The sequence below is a fragment of the Equus asinus genome, chromosome 16 (genome assembly GCF_041296235.1).
Source record: "Equus asinus isolate D_3611 breed Donkey chromosome 16, EquAss-T2T_v2, whole genome shotgun sequence".
Lineage (NCBI taxonomy): Eukaryota > Metazoa > Chordata > Mammalia > Perissodactyla > Equidae > Equus > Equus asinus.
The window spans coordinates 21,006,704-21,018,491 of record NC_091805.1 but is presented as its reverse complement, the minus strand read 5'-3'; the positions used below and the strand labels follow the sequence as shown (position 1 = coordinate 21,018,491).

At 43.2% G+C, this 11,788-nt stretch overlaps 1 protein-coding gene across 1 annotated transcript in view; it reads left to right on the top strand.

The window, feature by feature from the left end:
• The first annotated feature begins 510 nt into the window (after positions 1 to 510).
• Positions 511 to 11,788, top strand: part of MCOLN3 (mucolipin TRP cation channel 3) — a 31,326-nt gene continuing 20,048 nt past the window's right edge. Inside the window, exons 1-3 of the mRNA XM_014830135.3 lie at positions 511 to 655; positions 3,827 to 4,056; positions 7,818 to 7,985. Coding sequence (XP_014685621.1) covers positions 3,829 to 4,056; positions 7,818 to 7,985 — 396 coding nt within the window. The 5' untranslated portion in view covers positions 511 to 655; positions 3,827 to 3,828. The remainder of the gene's footprint in view (positions 656 to 3,826; positions 4,057 to 7,817; positions 7,986 to 11,788) is intronic.

Genomic DNA, 11,788 nt, shown 5'->3' with positions numbered 1-11,788 from the left:
GAGGGTACAAGGCGCAGACTTGAAAAGTCTTACACTTCATGATTTCTCCTGTGTACAAAAATCGGAATGGACGGCAGCTAGCGAGGCCTGAGCACCCACACGCGGCGGGGCACCTGACATCCATCCTCACGTCTGTAACCACGAGAGAGGAGTGGGCCAGGAGGGGTGGCCACTGTTCAGGTCTGAAGCCTGGAGCCCACGCACTTGCACCTCACTGCTCGGCAGCACCCGAGCAACCGGAGAAAACGCGAGTGAGGTTGTGCGGGTTGTTTATGGCGACAGGGAGGACTGGAAAGGGCTGGGGTGCCCAGAGAACGCGACAGTGTTGGGCTCTTGCAGATGGCCTCCTTCACCCTACTTATCCTGATAGAAGGCCCCAGAAGGGGCGTGGAAGGGAGCAGAGCAATGGAGAGAGGGGTCACGAGTTAAAGCGGCCGCAGGAGGGAGGATGCCACGGGCGGCGACTCGCGGCCGCGGGATCACGTTGGACTCTGGACTGAGCCGAGCCTCAGAGGCTTCTAGAGCGGCGCGCTGACATGCCGCGGCCCCCTGCAGCTGCGAAGACCTGACGCCCCCCGCCGGCCCGCTGACGCTGCTCCCGCGGCTTGTCCAGTTGTCCCTGCTGGGCGCTCCCTCCGCGCGCCTCGGGCCGCAGGTGAGTCAAGCCCCGCACTGCCCGCAGGTATCAGGTGTCGTGGGAACCCAGGGAGGGACCGAGATGTCACGAGCCGTCGGTGACAGAGCGGTAGGGTCCGGCCCCAGGCCGAAGGCACCATGGAAGGGACACAGGTGGGCGCAGGGCATGAGCTGCAGCAGTTCCGCACAGCGCCCGCACGGCCGCCCGGGCAAGGTCAGTGGTGGCCCCTGGCGTGCCCCCCAGGTCGGCGTGCCCGCGCCCCGGTTAGCCTGGACCCGAACTGTGGCGGCCGGGAGGCAGGGATCCGAGAGCAGAAAGTCGCCGGCGGACCAGAGTCTCGCCTTGGGAGGCCTGGGGACGGGGCGGTCGTTTGGGTGTGGCCGGGGCTCGAGATGGTCTGGAAGTTGCACAGCCAGCCTCTCTGGACTCGGAGTGTGCCTGTATTAGGCGCGTGGGGGGCGGATGGAAATGGGAGCCAGAGCCAGGGTCCCTGCGCTGGGCGACAGCAGCCCCCGCCCGCCCGGGTCGTCTAAGGAGCTGGGGCGCACGGCGGGGAGGAGGGCGCGCTGCTGCGGGCCGCGCTCCGGGTGACCGCGCAGCGCTCCCCGCGGCTCCCCGCGTCCGATCCTGAGAGCGCAAAGTCAGTCTGAAGGCTCGTTTTGTTTTAAACAAAAGGAAAAGAAAGAAAAAGAGACTGAAGTTTTGTGTTTGATGAGAAAGCGCTTCTGAAGAAACTGAGTTGCGTTACTTTTGTCGACTGTGAGGCTTTTACTATTTACACACATTCCCCGGTTTTCTCTAATTTTCTGCGCCTCAATCCAATCAAGCCTCTCTTCGTCAGGAATAAATAACGTCTGTGTGTTAGTTTGTAGATTCTAAGAGCACGCCTAATACCTCGGAGAGACTCTCCCCCGGCCCTGCACACTGCACCCTGCGCGGCGCTCCGCTGGGTGGGGGTGGGGGCGTGGAGCTGGGGAGCACTCCTTCCGCGGCTGGGGGTCTGGACAGGTGGCAGTTTTTAAAGTGCCACCTCGGAAGGGCTTCTGTGACGCGGTAAAGCTAACGTTTGCAGCGAGTTGAGCGGCCATTCCTTGTGAATGAAATGTCTTGGTTCCGGGACAACTTGGCGCGATGCGTTGAATAAATTAATTGTGGTTGGCTCGTTTTCTCTTTGTTCCCGTGGGTTACTGTTACACGGTGTGTGGCTGCTTTGTTTAAAGTTTAATTTTCCCTTGACCAAAATAGAAAGGGCTTCATGTGACCTCAAACTTGTAATTCATCAACGTGCTTGATAAGTAACTGCTTCATTATTATCTTGGTGTTCATATGCGAATTTCAGTGAACAAAAATCATTTTTAATTTAAATCCCATAGATAAAGTCTCTTTAAATGCTGGTTAAAATAGCATACCTTTTTGAAGAAGGAAATAAAGCGTTCTTGAGTGAAAAGTCTAAGAGATTGAGAACTTTTTTCTCTCCCTTATGTCTTTACCTAAGAGTTATTGTACTCATGCTTTGACAGGCATTTTAACACATACATGAGCCACACTTTATTTTATTTTATTTTTTTAATATTTGTGGGGTTTTTTAATTTTAATTTTTTTTTGAGGAAGATTAGCCCTGTGCTAACATTCACGGCCAATCCTCCTCTTTTTGCTGAGGAAGACTGGCCCTGAGCTAACATCTGTGCCCATCTTCTTCTACTTTATATGTGGGATGTCTGCCACAGCATGGCTTGCCAAGAGGTGCCCTGTCCGCATCCGGGCCTCCGAAGCAGAACGTGTGAACTGAACTGCTGTGCCACCAGGCCAGCCTTGAGCCACGCTTTAATAAGTTCTGTCGTATTTATTTCATTTCATTATTTCATAATTGTTTCATTTCATTAATTCAAGGTATTACATATGCTATTGTAAATATCTTTTATGCTTTATTGACTCAGCAACATCCTTAATAATCTTTTCATTAATCAAGCATTTAAAAACTTTTCCCATGGCTAGCTTTTATAGCCAATGTCTATTGTTTGGAGATGATGGGTTTGCTAAGAATGTTTGAGTCAGAGCCCAATGTGAGGTACTATTCTTGGAAAGCAGCGTGGTACCTAAACAGTGACTTGTTAGATATTGTATTAATATGGTTTCAATTTCCCCCCATTGATCTGCAATTGGAAGTTACTGTAAAAATTTCAAACAGAGCCAGCCTTTCTAGTCTCGATGGAAGAACTGTATTGGTCCCAGTGGTCTGGGGTATTTTATGTTGAACAGGTTTCCATAATACTAATGTTAATCTGAGGGAAAATCCAAGATAGGTCCCAGCTTCTGGAGTGACTTCTGTGCCATTTTGGAAAAGCTGACTATGAAGACAATAAAATCAGCCCCATCCTTTTCAAAGGGACAAAACAAATAATAGGTATGAAGTACTTTGAAAAGTAAAATGTGCTACATAAATATAAGGCCTTCAGTGAAAAGCAAATGCAAGTGGCATGGCTGATTGGGATTTGGACTTAAATTGAGCTGCTGCGTTTCCCTTTGTAGAACAGTCGAGTCGCCTGAGGCTCACACTGCCCCTTAAGAACCTTGTTGGCTGTTTAGGAAGCTATCTGTCTGCTGGGCTGTACGGAAACTGAGGCTGCTTGCTCGGTGTTAGACCCTAGGCAAGGGCTTTATTTGCATTCTTACTTAATGCTCAGTAGAATCATATCTTGTTTCTCTACACCACATCTGCTACCTTCGACTTAGTGCTTTTAAACTTTTTTCGATATTCTGATGAAACTTTAAGTATCTCCCCAGGAAAAATGGCCATATCCACATATACACAAAATTTTGCACATAATTTCAGGGTCCCCCTACCCTCTGAAACCCTTCCCTGGCCTTTCACGTCACCATGCTCTAACTGTATCTATTACTGAATGAGGCAGAAAGCATATACATACTCTATATGCACATATAATCTTTTACTGATAGAAGCAGCCCTTGAATTTGGTAACTCTCAACTGGGTGACTTAGTAACTGAAACAAAAAGAAAAGTGATGTGTTACATTCTAATTGATCTGTGGATGTCTAAAGTGCAGTTTAGAACAATGGTGCTTATTTGAAACCAGACCTTTTGTTTCAGCTTCTTCAACTATCCTGCTATAACTAAGAATGTGGATTTGTGCCTTTACTTACAGAATGGAAACATTTTTTTTCCCCTAGAGATGTCAAATCTTGACGTTGTTATAAGTAGCTGCAGCTCCTGTGAAGACGAGAATGCCTGCACTTGTAACCAGCATACGACTCCCTCTGAGAAGCTTCTGTTAGAAGACCAGATGCGGCGTAAACTCAAGTTTTTTTTCATGAATCCTTGTGAAAAGTTCTGGGCTCGAGGTAGAAAACCGTGGAAACTTAGCATACAAATTCTAAAAATTGTAATGGTGACTATTCAGGTAAGCATCTCAGATGGTGAGTTTAGTGAAGTCCTCTTTTATTAACAAAGAGGACTATGGACAGTGGTTTATTTATGACTTTTAACTGTATGCATAATAGAGAACAATGAATAAGGAAACATACAATCTTAAACCCTTCTCTTTTCAATATTTGTAAAAGAAGACTTTGGAGATTTCTTCTTACTTTTTTCCTTCTCATCTTTCATTAAGTTATAATTTTAGTCATATCATGTAATTAGTTTTCAGGAAAAGAACATTTTATTATTTGGCTTCCAATAGAGAGGTTTAGCTGAAGGTTTCTAAATCAGAAATGGAAACAAGCTGTTACCCAACCAGAGGATTCTTTTTCTTCCTAGTTAGTTTCCTGGGAATTTCTCCCTCATTGGAAACTTCAGGGGTTTCTGTTAAGCAAGTCCTGATTCTCACAGCCCTGTAATCATGGCAGACCTGCAGCAGGAGAAGGTAGGTTAACTAAAAAGGAGTGGCATTAGGTAGTGAAATGTGAGGCTTCATTTTAGGGCTTTTTGAATTTCCTTTCCTTGACTTCTCTTAACATTGTTTGGGGAGACTATATTTTGTGACCTTTATATACACTAGTTATGCTTTACTCTTGTGAAGATAGGATTTCCTGCTGGTGAGAGTAACTATCTCTTGTTAAAAGCAAAAGGGCAAAAATACAAGCAGATTTTAATAGGAAAAATAGATGTGATCAGTTTATTTTTTATCAATACTTTCTCTTCTTAACTTGGTGGAAAAATGCATGTTTGATTATTCAAGGAGAATTTTTTTTTTAAAAACTCTGAAATTACTAATCTTTTTTTTTAAAAAATTTTTGTTTTTTCCTTTTTCTCCCCAAAGCCCCCCAGTACGTAGTTGTATATTCTTCATTGTGGGCCTTCTAGTTGTGGCATATGGGACACTGCCTCAGTGTGGTTTGATGAGCAGTGCCATGTCCGCGCCCAGGATTCGAACCAACAAAACACTGGGCCGCCTACAGCGGAGCGTGCGAACTTAACCACTCAGCCACGGGGCCAGCCCTGAAATTACTAATCTTAACTGATTATTGAGAACAAAATGTTATTGAGAAAGAGTGTTAGAAGCTAAGACAATCTCTATACTCACGTGAAGTTGGCAGAATTCCTGCCTCTCTCTGATGCTAGATGTTGTCTTAAGGAAACCAATATTCGAGTGATTACTCTGTTGTTCCAGGACAGTACTTCATTTAATTCCATCAACACTCCTATTGGATAAACACTAGCGTCCTTCATTTTACAGAAGAAGAAACTGATGTTTATAGAGTTTTTAAAAAGCCGCATGGCTAGTCACTGGTGGAATCAAGACCTTAGAGGCCAATGCTCTCTCTCTATCACCACGAAAACGGATGTTCAATTCTCGGTATAATATTTGGCAAGTTGGAATTGAAATTCTTAACTTTCAGATGATAATACAGTGTGTCACGATAGTGAAAAATTTATCTGTACTGTTTCTGATGAGTAGGGAGAAAAGCCTATATCAGTTGAATGTGGATATTTTCTACTTAGAATGATAGGTACCTCTTGAGTGTTTGCTGTGTTTTGGGCTAAACATGTTACAGGCATCATCAAGTTCAATTCTTAAAACAAATCAGAGGTGGGTAGTGGTCCCCCCATTTCACGGATGAGAACACTGAAGCTTAGTGGAGTAAAATAACCTGTCATAGGCAGGAAAAGAAGAGTGGAAGTGAGCTTCAAACGCAGATTTATTCTGTCTAAAACTTATGTTCTTAATTACTCCTTAATCTTTTAGGGAGCTCATCTAATCTTCCTGATTTCCTAGGGTGATCAAGAGGAAAATTGACCAATGGTTTAAGATGTTTAAGCCTGTTAGGAATAAGTGAGTAAAAGGCACTTAATTAAGATTCAAAAGGAACTGAGGATTTCTTAATTGTGATGTTTCCTTAATTTATATCTGAGAAATCAAGCAAAAATACATAAAGACAACTTTGTAATTGAGCAAATGAGGGTGATTTGGTGACAGATTTCCTCTTTTCAAGGAAAAAAAAAGGTAGTCTTTCTGTTAAGTTGGAGATTTTGTGCTTGCAGCAGCAAAAGAAGGATGTCTGTGACATTAGGCGCCGTACTAAAAGTTTCCCTTTTCCCACTACCTGGCTCAGGATCTGAATTATCACAGGTCTTTCTCTGCCATTGGTTCTCCTGTCTGCCACTAGGCTTTGAGGGCAGAGCCTGTAGTCTTCTCATTGTATTCTCACTACTTAGCTCAGGGCTGGCCTGTGGGAGGTACTCCTGTATTTGAATGAATTGGCCAAGACTTTGTGGTCATCAGCTTCAATAGATGTAAAATCCATGAAATATCAAGCTGTCATCTTATTGAGATTTAAATAGGATACTTAGCTTTAAGAGGCTCTTAGGAAATGGGAATTGAGTTAGGTAGAGACTGATTACGTGGGTAGGGTGCAAAGCATACATCACAAGGGGAGGTGATGGGAAAAAATTTGTCTCCTCCCTCTTTTTTCCTGATCTGAGCCTGGATTATTAGCATGGTAGGGTGGATAGAGCTTGATTGAGTCTGTTAGACTTGGGTTCAAATTCTTACTATACACTTGCTAGTGATGTGACTTTAAAAAATTATTTAACTTCTCTGAGCCTTTATGTACTCATCTGTAAAATGGGTATATTAGGAACTATACTGTGGAATTAGTATGAGGAAAATTCCTGGAATAACGTAGGGCACATAGGTGCTCAGTGTTGTTCCCCTTTTCCATATGAAATTCACCCTGCCTCACTCTGGGGTCTAAATTAGAGTGTATGTTCTAAATTCACAGCATATGTGTGTGTGTCTGTGTATGAGAGAGCGAGATCAAAAGCAAGAGTGAGAGAGATTGAGGCATCTTGGGAGGGAAGAGAAGGTGAAAGAGAGACTCAGAGTACAGTAACGTTTGGGGTATGATTGAACGATCTTATGTTAATAGGTCAGCAGTGCAGTTAGACAACTTTTGTGTGTGTGAACCACTGAGTTTCACGTTAAACTCTGGGGTCAATCTTGCCTGAATATTAAGGATATATTATAAATATTCTTTAATTTAGGGATGAGTGGAAAGGATATTTTTACTTGTCGTCTTATTGTCACAGTTTTGGTAATTAGACCTAGGAATAGTGTTTGAAGAGCTTAGACTAACGGTATTTCTTACATTGTGTTGTGTACCTGTTTCGTGCCCTTCTTGATGTCTCATGGAATTCATTTTACACTCTTCCACATGCTGTTCAAGCCCCTGTACCATCTGCCCCCACTTTTTCTGCTCGCGTTTTTTTCCTGCTGTTCCTCTGATTGTTATGCTGGTGTCCTCGTGGCCCCTCAAAGTGCCAAGTTCTACTCCACCGTTCCCCCGTGCTCGTCAGATGCCCCCTGCCCAAGCGATGCACATACTTCAGGCTTTCTATCATACTATTTCCTTAAGGAAACCTTCCCATTTCTCTAGCCAAAGTGACTTTGCTTTTGTGAACTCCTAGAGCTTTTAATGGTGGAGGCAATGTCATAAGTGACATCATACGTGAAAATAAATGTTGAAAACATGCAAAGCCACTTTCTCTCATTTTCAAACTGGAAACACATCTTATCGTTAAGAAGAAATTAATTCACAGCTACCAAAAGTTTAATTTCTGTTGAATGTATTTGGGATCAATTAGACTTTGGATAGATAAATTGATCATTATATGGAGACCTGTATTTCATTGCTTTTTCACCTTCTTACTTTTTCTTTTAAGCTGGTCACATTTGGGCTAAGTAACCAGATGGTGGTAACTTTCAAGGAAGAGAACACTATTGCATTCAAACACCTCTTCCTGAAAGGTTATGTGGACGGCATGGATGACACATATGCAGTGTACACACAAAGTGACGTATACGACCAGATCACCTTCGCGGTGAACCAGGTAAATCAAGCACGTTCATTCCTTACTCGGGAGAAAGAACAAACTGGAAAATTGTTGGCAATGTATATAACAGAAACCGACATTCATGTGTAAAAGGGTGGACATTTCTGTAATAACGTGTATAAAACCATTTTAAAATTGTTTTTTAAAAATATTGCCAACAAACTTTTACAAAACTAGAAATTGAGAAAAGCCTTTGTTTAGTAACAGAGAGACAGAAACTTTAAAGACTTAATGAGAAGAATCAAAGCTAGGGCTTGGCATGGAAGCCTCAAGATTTAAAATTATTACCCATGACCCTGGTTGTAAGTAGTCATTAGGTCTTCAGAGTTTATACTTTCGGGGGCCCTTAACAAATAATGAGAATATTAAGTTTGCAGAGTATATATAGTAACCAAGACCTGAAAGTTCATTTAAAAAATAGTAAGGCCTTTGTGTCATGCATGACAATGATTTTATTGTAACATTGATTAACTGCCAAAAAAAGAGTAAGCTCCTTTTTCATACAGATGAGTCAAATTCCTATTCTGAGTTTCTAATCAGTTCGTTTTTGCTATAAACAGTACTTTCCTGAGATCCTAAATCTCTTGTTTTGTAGGTATCATTGAAAGTGTTTTCAAAGTCAATATTTCCAACCTGGGTTAGCTTGCAGACCACATTTCAAAATTATGACAACTCTTCTTCAAAAAATTATTATAGCACAATTGTGGCTTCATTATCTAGAGACAATCTATGCACAGTGAGATAGTAAACCGCTAGGATAAATACCAAAGCTTTCTGTTAGCATTCAGATTGTGAAAATTGGCCAGAAATCTATAGTAATAGAAGTAAGCTGCATACATTGTTAAAGAGAATTATGTCCTACAATTTGAAAAGGGAAAAAATAGTATAATGCTGGAGACAGTCAGTTTTGAGATTTTTGTTTTAAGCATATTAAGTGTCTCTAAAGCTACTCTGAACCAAATTGGTAGTTAGGTTTTTTGGACATTTTTTCAGGCATTTTTAGCTGAAGGTAAAAAGTATCTTGATCATGATTTTCATGAATATCTTCAGTTTCTGTGGTTAATGAGGTCAGTTATTCGACACGATTCCAGAGAAATGAAAAGGGACGAAACAGACTGATATTAAAGAAGGATTTTTTTTGCTGTAAGGAAATCCCTTGATAGTTGAAGTGATAGTCACCTAGGGGAACTCACAGATAAGACAGTGCCTTCTCAGCCCTTTGATGTATTTCCATGACTAACTAGTTATCCTGAAGGGTTTAGCCCCAAGCTGTGGTCTAACTGGATAATCTCTATGGCTCATCCTGAGCCAACACTGGTTATAACAGCACCACTTTCTCTTTATTATATATGATTATATATTTGAATGTCAAAGACCTAGTTATTTTATTTTCACCCTATGTCCTGGCTTTCCTCAATCATTTTCGGGACATCTTTACTGGGTTCCTTTCTTTCGCCAGCCCCTTAAATTTGGGCAGTCCTCAAAGGTTTGTCCTCTTGTTGCAGCATTTCCTCCACTGCACAGCCTCAGCCGTCACCAAGGCGAAGTGACTCTGAAACAGCTGCTCACACTGCTGTGTGCCAGCCAGCTGTCCGGCGCCTCAGAACAAGCCCGTCCAAAGCAGGTCCACGTTCTCTCCCCATCTGCTCCCAGACCTGTTTATCTTTCTGGTCAGTTAGATTTAAAGACCTCAGGGTCTTGGAATCATTTACTCTTGAAGCTCATGTGTAGTCTTTAAATTCCTACTTCTGGATGGCTTCCTTTCTTCCTCAGCCATCTGCCCTACTACTCTTTGGCTGCTTTCTAAAGAATTCACCTAAAATCACAGACATGATTGCATAATACTCCTCAGTATATATATATGTGTGTGTGTGTGTGTGTGTGCGTGTGCAAACAGTGTTCAGAGACACAGCTTTTGGTACGTTTATTCCATGAAGGCAGAGGTACATACAGGCACTCAGATGTTTGTGAATGAATGAATGAGCCTAAAAGGCTCATTTTATGTGTTAGGATCAAGTGGTCACAGAAGGACTACAAACAAGCAATCTGTAGTCAAGGAGCAATGGGTTTGAATCTGCTTTACTCTGGGTGCCACATCACTCAGGTAAGGACCGTTAATGTGTATTTTTATTGTCCCCCATAAGATGACCTGGACCCATGAATCTGTGTGAAAAACTCCTTCTCTCAAGGCAGGGCTGCAGAGGCAAAAGGGGACAGTTGCCCAGCCCGATTAAAGACTCACAGAGGCCACAGCCACTTAGGTGCCCGATTGGTCAGTCCCACGGGTCACCTGCCTTCTTGCCATGGACCCACACCACATTCATGTCCCAAGGTCCTCTGGCTCAGGCTTCAGTGCTGCCCTTTAGCTGGACACGGCTCTGCCACGTGCCCCAGCCCACCCAGCTCTTGCAGGTGCTCAGACCTCCACAAAGAGCCTTCTTAGGACAGCAAGGGAGTCTGGCCATGGCATAGCTTATAATGGTCACAGGTACCCCAGCCCTGTGCCCCAGATCTTTTGTGTGTCAAGCTCTTACAAGGTTTAAGACACTCAAGTTTCTGTGGTCAAGAGGTTCAGATCTTTAGGTAGTTCTTGTGGAGATAGTGGGCACTCAGAAAGGTTCCAGGGCCCCATACAGGTGTGACTCTCCTTCTTGACCCCTGTTGGCCTTTCCAGCTTTACCTCCCGTTATACACCCCACATTCCAGGCACACTGGGCTGGTCTACTTGGTGCCTTACCACACTTAATATCTTTTACCTTCTTTTCCACGTAATGGACTATCTATCCCCCTTCCTGCCCCCCAATATAAAACTACCAATTTGGCTCAGAGTAGTTTTAGAGAGACTTAATACACTTCTTTCCTTGAATAGAAAACAAAAATCTCAAAATGAACATCTCCCGCGTTATACTATTTCCCCCCTACGTGTCAGCCATTACGCTATTTAGCTTATGCCGCTTACTTCCATTCCCATAGATTTCTGGCTCACTTTCTCAATCCCAGTGCTAACAGAAAGCTTGTGGCCGTAATCACATATTCTGTCCTAGCCTTTCCCCATCTCACTGTGCATAGATTATCTCTAGTGAATGCAGAGCCATATACTAATTTCTTACCTCACCATTAGTTTGACAAATATTTGAGCACCTCCTCGGTGCCTCCTATGTTCTAAGTGCAGGTGTTAGAGCAGAGGACTTGAGGAATTCCTTGCCCTGTGGAGCCTACATTCTATTCGAGGAGATGGATTTTAAACAAGTTTAACTGAAATCATTTGATTTCAGATAGTGATAATTGCAATGAAGTAAAATAATGTAGCTTAATACCCAGTGACCTCAGGGTGGTCAGAAAAGGGCTCTCTGAGGACTGAAGCCTGGGGAAGAGTATTCTAGGCTGAAGGGTAGCAACTGCAAAGCCTCTGGAGGCCTGAAAACATTTAGTATGTTTAAGGAAATGCAAAGGAGGCACGTGTGGGTAGGCTAGGCCTCTCCAGGCTTTATAGGCCCTGGAAAAGAGCTTTAAGGTTTAGTCTTGGAGAGACAGGAAACCATGAGAGGGCCTTCAGTAGGGGAGTGACTGTAATGTACATTCGCAAAAGCTAACATCATTTATTCACTCAAATATTTAGCATCTGTTATGTATCAGATTTTTTTTTTTTATTTTTTGCTTTTTGCTGAGGAAGACTCACCCTGAGCTAACATCTGTTGCCAATCTCCCTCTTTTTTATGTGAGCTGCCTCTGCAGCAGGGCCACTGACAGACAAGTGTTGTAACCCTGCACCTGGGAATGAACCTATGCCACCGAAGCGG